Source organism: Lipophrys pholis (genome assembly GCF_963383615.2).
Source record: "Lipophrys pholis genome assembly, chromosome: 15".
Taxonomy (NCBI): domain Eukaryota; kingdom Metazoa; phylum Chordata; class Actinopteri; order Blenniiformes; family Blenniidae; genus Lipophrys; species Lipophrys pholis.
The window spans coordinates 13,309,464-13,328,007 of record NC_137642.1 but is presented as its reverse complement, the minus strand read 5'-3'; the positions used below and the strand labels follow the sequence as shown (position 1 = coordinate 13,328,007).

Below are 18,544 nucleotides of genomic sequence, written 5' to 3'. Positions count from 1 at the left end.
GATGACCCACATTTACAACGTAGGAAAATTAAATACACAAGTATCTCCTTCTCGCTGCACTTCATGAGCCAGAGCTGATAGCAATATTAATCTCTATACAGATATGTTTGCTTACACAAATAACACTGTTTGGAAAGATTATTGACTTTTGCTTTGGCAGGACAGTGCAAGGCGAAGAAGATATTTTAATTAAGTCCTCCATTTATTGTTACAAGGCACTGGAAATAAACTTTCTCTGAGATGCAAATACTTGGCAGTGATTATATATGTGACATCCACAGAGTGCAGGCTTTATAAACTCCTGAAAAGCACTCACAATGAAACAGACTGATATAGAGAGAAGTATTTTAGATGAGGTGTTAGGGTTACCCCAACTCTCATCTGAGTGGTTTATTGCACTGCAACTGGCTTCTAATTGATTGTGCAAAACAGACATTTAAGCGATTTAATTTAATTTATATGTGAGAGGTGTCACTGGCTTTTCGGTTTTCAATGATAGAGTTTTCTTAGATCCTATATTTGATCACAAATAGGTTAGTTTTTTTTTTTCTTCATTTGTGCATGTCTTTCTGATATCAGGGCTGTTTCGGCCTACATATTTGGGACAATAACACACAGAAAAGACTATTTCTTCATGATTTCGCCACACACTTCATATAGATCAGATAAAAAAAAAGATAGAAACAACCCCAAAATGGAAAAGGAAACAGACAATGGGGAGAGACTGAATTATGAGGAAAAGGCCCACTAGTGAATGTTATCTTTCATTGACAAGAAGAACTAGTAGTCACTTCATATGGCTAATTGCAGTCTACATAGTGCTACTGTGGTGAGTTGGTGGGTTGCTTGCCGATATTTCAAAATGTTCTTGTAGAAGGTCCATCCAAAAGAACTTCCTTCCGAAGGAAATTGAGCATTTTGTGTCTGTCAGCGTGTGTGTAAGTGGGAGAATGTGACTGAACATGAGAGATGTTTTGTGACTGCCAAAGCACGTTATCAGATAAGATCTTTAGGGTCATTGCATTCTGCTGTACGTTGGAATTTATTTCGAACAAATTTTCCTGTTACTGGAGTAAAACAGCAACATATGAAAACAAGTTAAATAGTTTCAGATTGAGGTGCAAAATCATTTGAGGCTTCAAGCAAAACTTTTCCAATTTTTATTTGCAGTTTTTTTCTGTGGAAATATGTTTAATGGACATTTATGTCACTGCCTCTAACAAATGAATCTGGTTCACTGAGAAACAAATTCGACTCTTGGATTTAAAATGAAGCGGTACAAACCACCTTTCAGCGCTCCAGTGAGTTTCTATACCACTATAATAAGTGGTTTTGAGGCGCCATCTAGAGGGAAATGAGAACCAGTGGAGGGCGCTGTCACATCAGCTAATATTCAGCGAAGAGAGAGCAGTTGTCTCAGACCTTAAAAGGGCTGGAAAAAAGACTCACATATACTCGGGTGTATGTACTACAGAGGAACAGCTACAGGGTATCTTTAAATTATTTTGGACACAGACGAAATAGCGGAGCCATGATTTGACAGCGGATGGCAGCAGTGAGTTACAGTGACATCCAGTCTACCTCTTCCAGGAGCAGCAGAGGAAGAAGAAACAGCAGAAGAAGAGGAGGAGGCAGCTTGGCTGCTTCGTGACGTAATAAATGAATCTAGTGATGTTGTGTAACTTCACCGTTTGTAAGTACTTGACGCTCGTTTTCATAAACAGAAATGCCCCCAGAAAATACTCATATTATGCCTCCTGCTTGTTTTTGGTATTCACGTGTTGGTCTTTTAACGGGACGCTTGTATTTAATGCTTCACAGCTGATGATGGTCGACTGGCTGTTAGCTTAGCATGTAGCTTAGCCACGTAAACAAAGGACAGATGTGATATAATTTACATGTGTCTCGGTGTCTTTTTCTATGGTGTTTTTGTTAAAGCTTACTCTGGGCATTTAGATTAATATTTCATTCAACTCACAAATTTAATTCCGTCGGAGTTTAATTCAATAACAATATAATCACAGTTCCGTAACGTTTCGTACAGTTCTACTAGTTTGGAGTTACGATTAATGTATCAAATAGAAATTGTTGATAGTGGACAAGAAGTACTTTGTATTATTATACGAATCTTTCTTTCAATGGATAGGAAGCGATGAGAAGACATCGCAGTCTCAGTGACTTGTCTGTTTGACACATTGACTCTTGCAGCTGCACCATCAACATGCCGGTAGAAGGCAGAGAGGACCAGGAGTCTCCCTCTCTCTCCAGCCCGGCCAGCGCTGCCCTCACGCCGGGAGGGATGGAGGAGGAGGGGACCACAGGGGGCTCAGCAGTTGGGGCTTTCCCTGACAACAGTCAGGGTTCTGAGGCAGCAGCAGTCTACCCTGCCAACACTGGACCTGAGGAAAGCAGCATTGGTGAGCCTTGCAACACGTTCAGATGAGACAAAACTGATTTGTCACGCAGTTTATCAGGACTTAGACTTCGACCTTATATACACCTGGCAATAAATGAGTTTTGGAATATTGGATTGCATCCACAGTTACTACAACCTTTTGTATGTGTCATTCAAATAAAATGTATGATCAAAGATCCAGGACACTATGCAGATATTTGTGCCGTTTTGTATTGCATTAGGTGTTGGGTTCATTCAGGGACAGGATCAATAGTCACCCACATTTATAAAATACCGAGGGCTTTATGACTCTAGTAATGCATGTGACAATATTGAAGTGAAGCATTGGTCTTGGAGTGGCTCAAGCCATAGAGTGAACTTATAAAAATGTAATGTCAACTGGGCTAACTGAATCGGGGTAATCTGGGTGAAGGTTTGAATACAGTCTCAGTTTGTGAATGGGGCAGGTGTCAATTATTTATTTGTTTAGATTACTTTTATTATTCATTTATATGTGTTTGACATCTGTGTCACTTTTAGCTGGTAAACGGTCTGGAGCCTTGCTGCAGATTGACCGGCTCCGCATCCAAGCAGCGTCTGCCAGTTCTGGAGCCGATGAACTGCAGGGCCTTGGTGTGGCTGTGTACGATCAGGATGTCCTGGAACAAGGTGTCTTGCAGCAGGTGGATGAGGCAATCCAGGAGGCCAGTCAGGCTGCTGCAAAAGCTGATGCTGAGAAGGAGTACCAGTCTGTCCTGGATGACGTTAGGTAAATTCCAACACCTGCAAATAATAATAAGAACTTTTCTGTATGTTCATTTTGTGCTCCTGTAAAATACCCTAGATGAGGTAATATATTCACATTGAGTTGTACTTTTAAAAAATCATTCGGTTTATCAGCAGGGGTCCAATCTGTAATTGTGTTCATATTGTGGAGCTAACTTATTATTAATGTAGCTTACATGATGGTCTGTTTGACAAACAACAGATTCCCTCTTTTTCCTTATTTTAAAACTAGCTTTTTGTTTTAAAATGTTTATAAAACTTAAAAAGAGGCTGGTCTGTCATGCTCTGCTCCTAATTATCTGTGTTTCAGGTCAGTTACAGCATCCCTCAAACATATCAACAAAATAATTGAGCAGCTAACTCCCTATGCAGCTTCCAGCAAGGACATAAGTAGGAAAATTGAATCTGTCAAACGGCAGAAGGAAAACAAGGTAAGATACTATTACAAAGCTTTAGATTTAATGTGTTCTATGTAATACTGTTGCACTGAAGTGATAATGAAAACATCTGCGATCTTAAAATCAACCTTTCATTTCAGGAGAAACAACTAAAGAAAGTCAGAGCCAAACAGAAGCGTCTTCAGGCCATCCTGGGAGGAGAGGATGTTCAAAGGGTGGAAGCTGAGCTTATGGCTGAGGGTGACGATGACATAGAAGGTGAATTTTTTTTTTTTGTTATGCATATTTAAAGTAATTGGTGCAAATGACTTCAGATTGGTTACGTGGTTTGGACTATGTTGAATTGTACCCTTGTAGTTTCAGGCAATATTAAACTTTTAATGACATCTGACACATTTATTTTCCAAAACCCTCTATATATTTCACTAAAATGTGCTTTCCATCTAAAAATGACCTGATCTATATATATTTTTTTCTTTTCTACATGTTTAATACAACTGCCCAGCTAAAACTTTGAGGACAATTTTGCTGCTTTTACGGGGTATCTTTGACAACTACTTCTTTATTTGTTTGCCCTTTACCAGAAGCCGGTCCTTCCACATTGGGCAGCATGCTTATGCCAGCTCAGGAAACAGAATGGGAGGAACTTATCCGTAAAGGTCACATGACTCCATTTGGGACTCGAATCCAGCAAAAAGAGGAGAAGAAGGGGCCTCGAAAATTGATGCTTGCTGAGAACTCTGCCTTTGACGAGTATCTGGCTGACCAGGCCAAGTTGGCGACTGAGAGGAAGAGAGTCCCTCTCCTGAAGAAGAAGAAAAGAAGCTCTGGAGTCAGTGCTGATGTAGAGGCCAGAGGGACAACCAAAAGAAGTGTGTCCTCCTCCAAGGATAAAAAACTTAAGAAGCGCATGCGGAAACTGCAGATAACTGCTCTGAAGGCTCATCCTAAAGCTCGGCCCAAGCCTGAGCCTCAGCAGTCCAAGTTGAGGAGGAAGCGACAAATCGAAGGAGAGGAGATGGACAGCGAGGGGTCCGAGTACATGCCCAGTGATGAATTAATAGATCCTGAGCAAGAAGAGAGAGAAGCCATGGAAGAGGGGTTTGGGGAGGATGATGATGAAGAATATGAATTAAAACCATTCAAGAGAAAAACCGAGAGGAGAGGGAGGAAGAAAGTAAAGCAAAAAGACAGCGAGGAAGAATACTGCCCTGAAAGTTCAGAGGAAGAGGATGACCACAAGGGGAAAGACAAAAGGTGCAAAGACGATGGAGATGTGGAGTACTACAGGCAGCGAATAAGGTACGGCCACCATTCTAACCGCATGCTGCTATAAGCTTAATGTGGGATTTATGAAGCAAAGGTGCAAAAAGTTTTCATCCGTCAGTCGTCTTCTAAAGAGAAAGCTGAAATCTATGTTGGCAAATGACATGCTCAACAAACACCAGATTGAGCCTTTTGCTTTGCTTCACATTTGTAATGGCAGTGGCGCAAATGTGCTATTGTTATTCTTTTCACTTAAGGAGAAAAGCAGTTGGTTTTCGCTGGCTCCATGGTGCAGAAAGAGAGTTAATCCCAGATGAGATTGGCAGCTGTTTCTTGACTAAGCAAATTCACTCCCGCTCTTCTTCTCCCTCTCTGCTCTCACACTGGCCTAATTATCCTCCTGCACATGGTTTTATACACTCACTCACTCTAATGCTCAAATTAATGGAAGAGCAGCCCTAATGAGATTTCATATTTATAGCTGCCAAATAAATTGTGTTGGCATGTGTCCTTTTTCTAGACTATAGTGACTGAATGTCAATTCAACAGCACAGTCACAGCCTGGATGGCGAGGCTAGTTTATAGGAGCAATGATATTATTAGAGCAGGCGGTATTTGTAGTTGGTCGGGGGTGGAGTGGGGGCAGAAAAGTGTAATTAACTGAACCAATGCTTAGTCTTGACTTAATTAGAGAGTATGGTCTCCCAGGCCCAGCTAAAGGACCAGTTTTGTGGCAGGGTGACAGGACCAGACCCAAATGAAGATGGATTCTTATCCGCTGCACCTCACACCTTTCTGGGGAACTCGCACTACTAATTGTCTGTATCAATCTTCATTTGCTGCATGAGGACTGTGCCTCTAACTGCCCTCTCTCCTGCACTATTAAAAGTGTTCTCCTTTACATTTCCCTTTTTGCTATAGATGTTCCACTGCTCAAGGGAAATACCCACAACTCAAAACATTTCCTATCCATGCACCTGTGTAGACAAGTCCTAAAATAAATCACTGCGGAGTGCATGAGGTGAAAGTGGAACATCCATCTATCTGATCTCAGCAAGCACTTATCCCATTTAGGGTTCAATGTACCCGTCCTAAGTATGCAAAGTTTACACCCTGGGTGGGTTTCTTATATAACAGCCATCCATCCATTTTCTCCCGCTCATCCGTTTCCGGGTCGCGGGGGTGGCAGTCTGAGCACTGTCACCCAGATCACATTGCACTGATTAAGAATCTTTCCTGCGGGTGGTGAGCCCACAGGAAGGTGGCGCCCGGCGTGGGATCTTATATAACAGAAGCCTCAAAAACAATATTCTCTTGACATGGCTTATTTATTTTTGCTTTTGTTGCCGGATGCTTGTAGGTTTGATAGCCACAAGACTATTCGAGCCTTTAACAGTTAAACAGTCAATTATTTGGTCCTGTTTCAGTAATATTTTAGTTTAAAAAGCCTTTTTGCAAAGGTTTTTTTGATCCTACATCTCAAAGAATTGTCCCGTGTGCTCTATGTCCTCTTGCTGAAATTGAGGATTTGTTTCACCATCTCAGTGTGCAGATATTTCATTGGTATTTGTTCACTAGGAAATGGAAGCGGCAGCGTCTCCGAGAAAGGGAGGAGAAGAGGGAAAGGGGCGAGGAGCTTACAGACGACAGCGATGCTGAATTTGACGAAGGCTTTAAAGTGCCTGGTTTTCTCTGGAAAAAACTTTTCAAGTAAGTTCACTGTGAAGCAATAATATTCCACTTTTCTGTGTGAAGTTTGTTTTCAACATTGCTGGTTGTTTAAATTGTCTTGGATAACCAAGCACAGATCTCCTGTGAATACAGTCCAGTTCAGATCCTTAGGTCTCCCGATGTTAACTCAGACAGACTGGCTCATGGTAAGATCAGGTCTCTGTTTTGTCCACACCATCACTTCCAGGTCCCCTTCATCTTTTTTATGCTGCAGGTGGTTCTTAATAAACACCGGCTTTATGTTTGGGGTTGATTTCCTCTGCTGCATAATAAGTTTGTAGTCAATTGAACACCTGCTGGTATTGCATGATGAATATGTAGCCTTTGACTACACAAGCATAAAACTTTTGCACAGTACTTAATTGTGTTAGCTGACAAGACAAATTGAATGAAATCCATTCATAATCTCACCTGTGAAATTATGTTTAGATACCAACAATATAAAGAGAAGAGATATCATCCAAGGATTGATTTGGTTTTGGCTGTGAGTGATCTTCCTATGTGCTTGCGACCATCTTTTAGGTGTTTGTTGTAAACAAAACAACTGTGTGTGAGCATGTGACTGTGACTAATCACACAAAGTAGCCCCCCCCCCCCCCCCCCACACACACACACACACATAATGATTCATATGTATTTATCTTTAGTACCTTAATCAACTGTTGCACCATTTATGACGTTAGGTGTGTCCGCATCTTTGCCCTGATACCCAGTTACAGCTCCGTAAGACCTCTGCCCGAATAAAAGGATGAACCAGAGATTCTTACATCAGTAAAACTTAAACTTGATACGTTTAATTTTGCTATAAGTCAGTAGTAGTGAGTGTTTCAAAAACTTTTTGCTTGTGTTTTTGCTTTAAAAGGTAGCATTACTTTAAAGATTGGCCTGGTAATTAAAAATAAGTATGCCCAGCCAAACTCTTCTGTGACTTTATCTCTTCATTACAGCATTTATGCATCACATCTAACTTTGTCTTTCTCAAGGCGCCACTTCACTTTTGCGCTTTGTGGGGATTTAATTGTAGTATAGTGCTGATTTTTGCCTTGCCAGTACAATAATAATTCATGTAGTTTGAATCAAGCGATTTCATTCGACAGTTCAGCCGTGTAGGAAGTGAGATAGAGTGTGATTTACGCTCCACTCTGTTATGTGTTCAACTGAATGCTTATGGCTTCGGTCAGGTGCAGGTCTTTAAACATCCTGTATACTTTCAGGTACCAGCAGACAGGTGTGCGGTGGATGTGGGAACTCCACTGTCAGCAGGCGGGCGGCATCTTGGGAGATGAGATGGGATTAGGTAAAACCATCGAGGTCATCAGCTTTCTAGCTGGACTGAGCTACAGCAAACTGAGGACTAGAGGGTCCAACTACAGGTATATACACACAAAACAAATGCACACACTAACAAACTGTGTCCAGAGACTGTGTGTCTGTATGGTATGAATATTTGATCAGGGGGATTTCTGCTTGAGAGTGTTCATCTGAATTATTAAACATGTTTCAATTATCAGACTCTTCACTTTCTTACTGCAGACATCAGAGAAAACACTGACACTCTGTGTGTGTGTGTGTGTGTGTGTGTGTGTGTGTGTGTGTGTGTGTGTGTGTGTGTGTGTGTGTGTGTGTGTGTGTGTGTGTGTGTGTGTGTGTGTGTGTGTGTGTGTGTGTGTGTGTGTGTGTGTGTGTGTGTGTGTGTGTGTGTGTGTGTGTGTGTGTGTGTGTGTGTGGAGAACACTTAAATGAATTTTAGGCAGCTGAGGTGGGGGAGGCGCAGGTGTAGAACAACAAATCAGCCACAGAAATCATGAGAGAGTGGTTGTGATAATCTGGTTTTACTGTACACTCATGCATTTAGTAGGTGGAGCTCCCCTGATGGTCAATACTCTGTCTAGTATAGACGCCCACAAATTGATTGCTTGCAAACTCAATTATGGCCCAGTATCAATAGCTTCCACAAGGCAGAGGTTCATACCAGCCCATTACTGTGTGTGTGTGTGTGTGTGCGTGTGTGTGTGTGTGTCTGTCTGTCTGTCTGTCTGTCTGTCTGTGTGATAAAGTTCTTGTAAACCTTCACAAAGTAGCTTCATGTTTTGAGCCCCCATTTGGTACAGCTACACTTTGCCATTGGATGATCATGTTATTGTTGTATACTTGTGATCTCCTCCTGCATGGATGCAACACACTTGCTGAACTTGCACGCCAAGCACATCGTCACCCATTCATTTATTGTGATAAGCTGTTATTTTCTGTTATTTGCTGTAGAAATGATGACTGTAATTTGCTAATGAAATTTGCTGAGCTTATATAAAGTTCAATGAACCAATTTCTTTTGTTTACTCTTCTTTATCACAGGTATGGGATTAAACATACTGCTACTGTGTGCATTTGCTTATAGGTACGTTGGCCTGGGTCCGACAGTCATTGCGTGTCCAGCTACAGTCATGCACCAGTGGGTGAAGGAGTTTCACACCTGGTGGCCTCCATTCAGAGTGGCAGTGCTGCATGAAACTGGTTCCTTCACCAGCAACAAGGTAGATGGACATTTCGGCTTGCTGGTGTGCAAAATGTTGCCCTATTTAGGGTCTTTATTTCCTCTGGGGGGCACTAGAGGTCTGCTTATGCAGTATTACCTTCTGACCTTCCACTCTCTCTTCAAGCCAAATGAAGAGTACAAGACACCAAAGATTGATTGCAGTTTTACTGGCAAGGATTTGAGTTGATAAAGGGTTTGTGTTTCTGATTTTTCTTTGCAGGAAAAATTGGTTCCAGAAATAGCATCATGTCATGGTATCCTGATCACTTCGTATTCAGCTGTTAGGAATATGCAAGACGTCTTACAGCGCTACGACTGGCACTACGTCATACTGGACGAGGGCCATAAGATTAGAAATCCAAATGCTGGAGTTACTACTGCCTGCAAGCAGGTATTCATCTCACACGACAAATGCAATTACAAATGAAGTTAATACAATAGTAACTGCTTATGAATGTATTTTAATTGAGCATTGTGAGTAGACTATTCTATTCTCTCAGATCTTAGCCTCACCGCTTCACATTGCATCTTTATTTTGGTTCTTGCACTTTTTATTGTATTACATTATATGACTAACAATTTTTCCATTTACTTTCCTAGTTCCGCACTCCTCACAGGTTCATCCTGTCGGGTTCACCTATGCAGAATAATTTGAAGGAGCTCTGGTCTCTGTTCGACTTTGTCTTCCCTGGCAAACTGGGGACCTTGCCTGTCTTCATGGAGCAGTTCTCTGTACCAATTACAATGGGAGGATACAGCAATGCCTCACCTGTACAGGTTTGTGAATATCTACACACAGACATGAGCGATCAAGCACAACGTGCAGTGTTTTTAACCATGATTCTTCCATAATATTTTTCATATAAATGCAGTTGATTATGTAATTGAATGTCATTTAACAACTTGCATATCACATGCAAGTATGCACACTTTTAGAGAGCGAAATAGAAGCAGGTCTGAATGAAAGACAGCAGTACAACAGAGCCATTAAGTGTAGTGCAAGATAATGTAGGGCCATGCAAAGGAACTTCATCCCCAGTGTGTGAGAGAGGGAGAGGCTAAAGTAGAGAGCCAGTGAGCTAAATTGTAGCCCTTTGTCATTAGTGTCCAATCGTTAATAACCCAGTGACTGTATAGATTTAATTATTTAAGATGGCTATTGATGCTTCTTCCGCTGTCGATAATAAAAACCTTTACTAATTATTAATGTTATTAAATGGTCAGAGAGGGCAGAGCTCTGCTGCTTTATCCTACTCTCAAAATTCTCAGACCAGAAGAGCAGGCCCTTGAATGTTATGTGAAGTGTGTGTAAGTACAACAAGATGTATGCAGAAAGATGGGAGGCGCTTTATGAGATATGGGATCCATTACCAGAGCATGCATTTGCACCCCCTTGTGAATCCACTCAGCAGCTTGGGTCAAGATCACTGGATCACCGTCTGCACTCCCCTTTTTCTTTTGCACTCTGACCTCCAGTGAGCCACAATCCCACCATGTTATTGTCCCCTCCAGCTTTACTAAGGGGGTCTTTTATCCCTCTGAGGACCCCCAGTGAGTTAATGTTAAAAAGGCTAACTGGCTTTTAGCGTGGACTCCCGATGAGGTGGAGCAGACCGTTTGCACTGGTGTTTCTTGTGTGGGAAGAAGAACCAGGTCTTTCTCAAACTCCCTCCGTATTTCCAATGGGGCTGGCCAGTAGTACAGATGAAAGAGCGGCGCTTCATCCCTGGAGACCAACAACACTCTGATCAATGTTTAATGGCTCGAAAGGCTGAGAGGGACAGCAGCAGGAGGGAGGTGGTGAGAGAGTGAACATGAGTGGCTAAATGACAGCCAAGCCCGAGGAGCAGTGACAGGGTGTGTTTGTTTATCCTGAAACGTTTGACTCCCGTGAATTTTTCAGGTGCAGACGGCGTTTAAGTGTGCATGTGTGCTGAGGGACACAATAAATCCTTACCTGCTCAGAAGAATGAAGGCGGACGTCAAGGCCAACCTCTGCTTACCTGACAAAAACGAGCAGGTACTCCTCACACAGTGAGACCTACAGCCTTTAACTCCTGGATCTCTTAACAGGGGACATGTTTATCTGATTGGATGTGACTTGGTGTGCCATGTCTAAGGAGTATTTGATGAATGTCCATGGCTCGTGTCAGATGAAGCCAGCTAATAAAATCCCAGTAAAGTAAAAGGACCAAGTATTCATTAAGGTGGCCGGTCTCTGGTCTGTCCTTGCGGCTGATGCTGGTTTGGCTCCTCAGTCCACTTCAGCTCATTAAGTCCGTCCCTTAGGACAGGACCAGCTTCAAAAAACACATTGCTCTCCTCTAATTTCTCATCTCACACTCTTCACTTCATCAAGGGGCTTTAAAGTGGATGTTCACTGCTCATTACGCGCTCTCACACTGCACTGTTTTTGTGTGTGTAGGTTCTCTTTTGCAGATTAACAGAAGACCAGCGTCAGGTGTACCAGGGGTTCTTAGATTCCAAAGAAGTTTACCAAATTTTAAATGGAGACATGCAGGTTTGCTTCACGCTTCTTCTTTTTGGGCTTCTTTGTTAAGACATACGTTTTGATATAAAGAGGGTCGAATTCTTGCTTAAGGAGATCTTTTCCAGGAAAGAGCCTCTCCCTGTTCATTATTTACCCACTGAATTGATGAATTTCATTTTACTGTCTTTCACTTGAAAATATCACAGTGTGGTTTTAGGATGTCATGTCGAGTTAAAAAACACAACCTTTCAGTGGAATTTCAAAATGATATTGCCAGGAACATTTTGTTAAGCCCCTAAAAGCCCGACTTTAGTATTCTTTAAGATGCACAATTTAAGCAGGGTGTGTAGTTCTTCTTCTCACATTAATCAGACCCTCGAGAGGGACGCATTCCATTTATCACCACTGACCAAATGGACGCGGTTGGAGAGCAAAGGGGTGACCAAAGATTGTGTACACACACATGCATGCACACACGCTCTTATAGACGCATTCAGTGGTCACTCTGAGTCCATTAACCACCATTACTAATGCAGTGACCATTGGGCCTTTATTGTCCGTAAATAAATTATGTAACTTATCTATATAGACTAAAATAAATGTATTTGTTTAAAAGTAAAGCACTGTAAAATCTACCAACACCAATTCTGTCATAAATTCATACTCCTCTCTCTCTCTCTCTCTCTCTCTCTCTCTCTCTCTCTCTCTCTCTCTCTCTCTCTCTCTCTCTCTCTCTCTCTCTCTCTCTCTCTCTCTCTCTCTCTCTCTCTCTTTTTGCTTGTTTCTACACTCTGCAGGTTTTCTCTGGTTTGATAGCACTGCGAAAGATCTGTAACCACCCAGACCTTTTCTCTGGCGGGCCCCGGATGCTGAGGGGAATCCCGGAGGACCAGCTCACTGAGGAGGAACACTTTGGCTTCTGGAAACGCTCGGGCAAACTGATCGTGGTGGAGTCACTGCTGCGTCTCTGGTTCAAACAGGGACACCGGGTCCTGCTCTTCACTCAGTCCAGACAGGTTCGGGGCACATTTTGCTTCAGTTCCATATTAGAGAACACGATGTCACTTTCAAGAATTTACCGATGGACGCTCACAAGCCATGCGGTTGTGCGAATGTGTGTCAGACTAAGACGAAGTGCAAGAGAAAGAGTGTGTATATGTGTTAGAGGCCCCAGCTGTTGCAGTCAATACCAATGAGATTATACCTCAGAGGGAACCTGAGACCCTCCCTGTCGGTATCTCTGTCCATGTAATATTAATCTGCACTAATCCTTTTAGAGATAATCCAAACCTCAGGCCATCTTTTCCTGTTTCTGTCTCTTCTCCATGTCTTCCTGCCCTTTTTTTTTTTTTTTTTTCCTTCAGCTGTTTTTAAACATCTCGTCTCTGTTCTAGATGCTGCACATCTTGGAGGTGTTTGTAATGGAGAATAACTACTCATACCTGAAGATGGACGGCACAACCACAATAGCTTCCCGACAGCCGCTCATCGCTCGCTACAACGAGGTAAAGATCAGTCATCCCTAATGGCTCTGAGTGTTTTTGATGAAAATCCTGTCCTGAGGGACAAAATGCTGCAGTCGAACCTCGTTCACCCTGAGGTGGAAGCACTAATTGATGGCAATCTGTTGTTCAAAGTGGATCTACCATAAGTTTTTGTTTTTTATTGCATTTAGAGGTATTATTAGGCGTTGACTTAATCAATGTGCATTTTCAAATCTTGTCATTATTTGAATTTGAATGCATTTTATCACATGCTGCGCTTGGTCACAAGTTACGAGTCCTAAATAAAGATTTTTTTAATTTTATGTCATTGTGGTTTGACTTAGGAGAGCAGTAGAGTGACATTTCCCTTGCACCTAAAATAAATGTGACAATGGCATTTTTATATTATTATACCCAAAACAGATTATCAGACGGCGTGTAAAGCTGTGAAAACGCTGTTCATTAATCACTAACACTTTTCCCGCTTGCTTTCCTTTGTTGCAGGACAAATCTATTTTTATTTTCTTGTTGACCACTAAAGTCGGAGGTCTGGGAGTCAATCTGACTGGAGCCAACCGAGTCATCATTTATGACCCTGACTGGAACCCCAGTACTGACACGCAGGTTAGACATGAACGGACATAACATTCAAATGAAACACTTAATACTTCAATTATTTTATATGCGAGTCTGAGAGTTACTTAAAGCAGCTTTATTTATCAAATGTTTCCAGCTGGATGTTGATGCGCCTCGCTTTTCTCTCGCTGACTTTTACACTGAGAATACTCCACACAATTCTCTTTTTCCCTCCGACTTCACACCTTGATCATATCATTGAATGTCGTTGGCAGGCTCGAGAGCGAGCGTGGAGGATCGGTCAAAAACAGCAAGTGACGATTTATCGACTGCTGACTGCGGGGAGCATTGAAGAGAAGATCTACCACAGGTCAGACAACAGCTTCTCACACATGATTGTTATTAGTTCTTCAGATAAAATTCTCAGTCACATAACAAATAAAAACATTTGATTGGGAAATGATCTTGATTTTTGTACATTTTCTATCGTCGTCCGCTCTCTTGTCTTACCATCGACTTCACACATTCATGAATATTGGTAACGACATGACTAATTGCTAACATCACTGTTGTATTACTACTTGCAGTATGCCAGTTCTCAGTAATTGAAAAGCTCTCCTACATTATTAAATGGCCAATTGAGGACTTCTAAACTGTTGCTCTGTTTAGTTTGCGCCTGTAAAGAGCTTTCAGGAAGGCAGGGTGCAAGAAAAGCAGGGATTCTATTTTGATACCTGCAGTCATGAAGTTAACTAATATTATCATCCATCAGGCAAACTACTTGGTGGTGACACAGAATCACGATCGCCCGCTGAGTTAAAATAGCAAATTACATGCAAGCATCTAATTATTTTATATCTCTTATAATCCAGGCAAATCTTCAAACAGTTCCTTACCAACCGTGTTCTAAAGGATCCAAAGCAGAGGCGGTTCTTCAAGTCCAATGACATTTATGAGCTTTTCACTCTGTCTGATCCCGACGGAGCTCAGGGAACAGAGACCAGTGCCATATTTGCAGGTCTGCAAATTATTTTCTTTGTACATTTTGCTCTCATCAATGAAGCATTCTGTTTTGACATTGATCCAAGTTGTAATACGGTGAATTTGCATTTGTTTTTTAATCCTTAAATAGGAACGGGCTCGGATGTAAAAGCGCCCAAGAAACCAGATAGACCGAGACCATCGCACGCAGTAAATCAAGGCAGCCGGGTACTTAAACACTCCTCAGCAAACTGGAATGAACCGGTTGCAGTCAGTGGACCATCCTCTACAGATATTCCAGGGAGAATAAACACCTCTCCTAGTCTGGAAAACTCTCAGGGTAAAGCAAATATCCCAGTGAACAGGCACAGAACTAACCAAAATGGTTTTGATAAAGTGGCAAACAATTCAGCGAATGCAGAGCCTAAGGAACAAAATAACAAGGGAGACTGGGATGCAGCCAAGCCAACGATCAAAGACTCAAAATCACCCAGTTATCACCATCACGGAGAGACGAACTCGGCCCTGACGAGTCCACAGAAACACAGGGAGAAGAGAAAGCACTGTGACTCGACTGCCTTGGACAAACGCAAGCATAAAAAAGGCAAACACTCCCGGGACGCTCGGTTCGAAGGCCAGCGCATCTCTCATTTGGTGAAGAAAAAGACTTTTAAGAAGGGAGACGGTGAAGACAACGGAACCGACGTCCAGAAGGAATCTGATGATTATGTCTTGGCAAAACTCTTCAAGAAATCTGGTAGGTTTTTGGTTTTTTTTTGTTCCAAACTTTGAAACAGTCCGCGTCTGTGTTGATTTTCCTTTCATGTTCGCCCCTTTTGTGTTCTTTAGGTATCCACAGTGTGATGCAGCATGACACCATTATGGAGTCCTCCAACCCTGATTACGTTCTTGTGGAGGCAGAGGCCAACAGGGTGGCTAAAGATGCCCTCAAAGCTCTTAAGATATCCCGCCAGCAATGCAGGTTGCCCTACAATAGACCTCCACCTGCACCTGCACGGTATGTAGTCTCACACTGACACCGAGTTTGTTTACAGTTTCTCAAATGTCATCAAAATTTACTTTTTTTTTTTTTTTTTTTCCTACCTCAGAAAACGTTTTGGACAAAAGAAGAATTCCCTTTTAGAAACGATTTCTGTTGAAATTTCCCCAGTATCCAACAAATGCAAGGTAGTGGCATGGTTTAAATCAAGCAATATGGGATGGATGATTAGATATTGAATTAATTGGCTTCTCTTTTCAGGACGCTGCTATTGTAAAGAAGTCTTTGTCAAAGAAGCCCGGTTCAGGAGCACATTTCAGTGGGGAGGTGGCAGAAAGTGACTCGAACTCCGCCCCGCTGTCGTCGTCTTCTCTGCTGGCCAAGATGAAAGCTCGTAATCACCTCAACATCCCCTCAAGGCACAGGGAAGAACCGGTGGAGGAGGAGGAGGAGGAGGTAGATAATGGCTCCACGGCTTCAGCAACGAGCCTCGCCAACGCTCCGCCCACCGAGCACGACGAGCTTTTAGTTGATCTGCGCAACTTTGTAGCCTTCCAGGCAAACGTGGACGGACAGGCCACCACTCAGGAGGTGCTGGAGTACTTCAAGCCGAGGCTCACCCAGCAGCAGGCGCCCGTCTTCAGAGAGCTGCTGAGGAGCATCTGTGACTTCCACAGGACCTCGGGTCAGGAGGGCATCTGGAGACTGAAGCAGAGCTTCCACTGACTGAAGCACCGCCGCACACATTGAAGGCCTGGCCTGCGATATCTTTTTTTGTTTTTCAGACTTTATCACATCTTGTGTTCTGTCCGCCTGGTCCATCTGCCCCATAGAAACCGAATCAAAATGGCTCATTCGTCTCTTTGGGGAATTCCAGCTCACTTTCTAATTTATATCAGCTGCATTGTGACTTTCTCTGACTTTTGTGTTTCTTTGTTTCGACACAAATTCAGCATCTTTTGTTTCCGGTCATTGTTCTCTCAACCTGGTTAAACTTGAATTCAGTTTGTTGACATGAATGTTGGAGCTGCCATACCTCGAGTAACGAGTTACTTTCTCATTGTTTTTACAGGATCTGTTGTGTCATATTTTATACAGTGTTTCTATAAGTGTTAAAACAGCAGTAATGTGTGTTCACTGTGTAAATAAGAACTTACCACTATTTGGTGGATTTTGTAATGACTTGCCTGTGAGATGTACTGAGGGTAGGAATAAGGTGGAACTATACTCACATGACCGATCTTATTTGTCTGTGAAGGAAATTATTAAATAAAAGATAGAAAATGAAAAACTCTTTATTTGACTCCATATTTTATATCAATTTAGTAAAATACATGCATTGTGTACTAGATGTAATAGATATATCTGTACATGCTTTGTTTTCCTTTTTTTAATGGGTGTGTGCACAAATGAAGACATTATTCAAGTGCATGCTAAATGTGTAAAAAGAAGAAAAAAAAAAGGAAGCTCGTTTGTAAACAATTGGTGCATTCCCCAGTAAACAATTTACATTGTTGTGTCATTCAAAATGCAATATAATTAAAGATCAGCCATTCCCACAGACTACATGAACAGCTCAGGCCTAAAAAAAAATAGGGCCAAAACAATCTGCACATAAAAGTTAGTTTGCGTAAAACGTGTGTTCCGATGGAGATGAGAGGTTAATTTCATTTCAGTCGTTCACGCAATTGTCAGAGGATGCGGAGGAAAGGCGCTGACAGGAAGCACAGACGCACTTCAGGCCTGCTCTCTCTTGTCAGAGTTGTCTAGACCAAATATTGGGATAAAGTTATCAACCGTTATTTGATTTCAATTTTCTCCACGCACCTCGCCGAGGTCATAATAACAACTTTATTTTCAGTGGTGCATAAATTAATTACGCGCATTTAATAACTAAAATATCATTATATTCCCCCTTTAATAACATAAACGCTGCACGCCAGGGAAACCCTTAATAGCGCGGGGCCCTGTAACTGGCCATTATCCGCCTGTAATGATATTACAGAACCAATTACGCGCCATTAGAAGGGATTTTCTGCACTTTATGTGGTTTAGTCCAATCCCGCACTCCTCTTCTAAATTTCAGCTGCTTCTCGAAGCCTCATTTTGCCTCCACCTCAGAGACGCATGGCGTCTGCGCTCTGCCGTCCCAGATGCGCTTTAAAACTAATTGAAAGGGTCCCGCAGCAGATCATTTATCTGAGGAAGCGAAATAAATCGCGGGACCCCTTGCTGTGAACAAAATCAAAAATTTGGCCTTGTGAGTGTTCTACATGCGCAACCCCTTGTAAAGTGGACCCGCTAACGCACCCTGACGAGCCATTAACCCGCCCGACAGTCAATCTAAAACCCAAAAGCAGTCATCCTCCTTTTTTTAATATATGAAAGAACCAAATAAAAAGTGCAGCGGGTATGTGTGCATGTTTATGGTTAGGGAATATGCCTGACTCTGGAATAACAATCACTTGTGATGAATTTTTTTTTTTTTTTGGCTCCAGAGCAGTGATGCCGTTTGCCACCATGGGCATGTCTCCCATCTCTCTCTCTTTCTGTCTTTCTTTCTTTCTTTCTTTCTGTTTTTATCTAACACACACACACACACACACACACACACACACACACACACACACACACACACACACACACACACACACACACACACACACACACACACACACACACACACACACACACACACACACCAGGGGTTGAGGGTGAGAGAGACAAAGCCGTGATAATCCGATTAGGACCAATTAGGCGTGAGATTCTGCGACACAGGCTGAAAGCCTTAACACTCTGTAGACAGTTATACAGTTATAGAGACATCTGGACACTCCCAGAGAGGAACAGGGGGAGATAGATGTAAGTGTGGTGTGTGTGTGTGTGAGAGAGAGAGAGGAAGA

The 18,544-nt window shown here is 42.3% G+C and overlaps 1 protein-coding gene across 1 annotated transcript; it reads left to right on the top strand.

Moving 5' to 3' along the window:
* The first annotated feature begins 1,597 nt into the window (after window positions 1–1,597).
* On the top strand, window positions 1,598–17,016 carry ercc6 (excision repair cross-complementation group 6). The gene is made up of 22 exons (XM_080481029.1): window positions 1,598–1,693; window positions 2,209–2,417; window positions 2,936–3,164; window positions 3,492–3,612; window positions 3,720–3,837; window positions 4,164–4,881; window positions 6,424–6,555; window positions 7,791–7,949; window positions 8,972–9,107; window positions 9,330–9,500; window positions 9,710–9,886; window positions 11,013–11,129; window positions 11,535–11,630; window positions 12,398–12,616; window positions 12,995–13,105; window positions 13,589–13,708; window positions 13,936–14,030; window positions 14,533–14,678; window positions 14,793–15,398; window positions 15,491–15,659; window positions 15,751–15,829; window positions 15,903–17,016. The coding sequence occupies exons 2-22, from the start codon at window positions 2,222–2,224 to the stop codon at window positions 16,365–16,367; spliced, it is 4,380 nt and encodes a 1,459-aa protein (XP_080337155.1). The 5' UTR covers window positions 1,598–1,693; window positions 2,209–2,221; the 3' UTR covers window positions 16,368–17,016.
* The last annotated feature ends 1,528 nt before the right edge of the window (window positions 17,017–18,544 follow it).

Excerpts from the sequence above, each read along its gene's own strand:
- ercc6 (XM_080481029.1), top strand. The coding sequence starts at position 2,222 with ATGCCGGTAGAAGGCAGAGAGGACCAGGAGTCTCCCTCTCTCTCCAGC. Across the intron at positions 12,617-12,994 it reads TCTTCACTCAGTCCAGACAG|ATGCTGCACATCTTGGAGGT; the intron begins GTTCGGGGCACA and ends TCTCTGTTCTAG. Across the intron at positions 14,679-14,792 it reads GACCAGTGCCATATTTGCAG|GAACGGGCTCGGATGTAAAA; the intron begins GTCTGCAAATTA and ends ATCCTTAAATAG.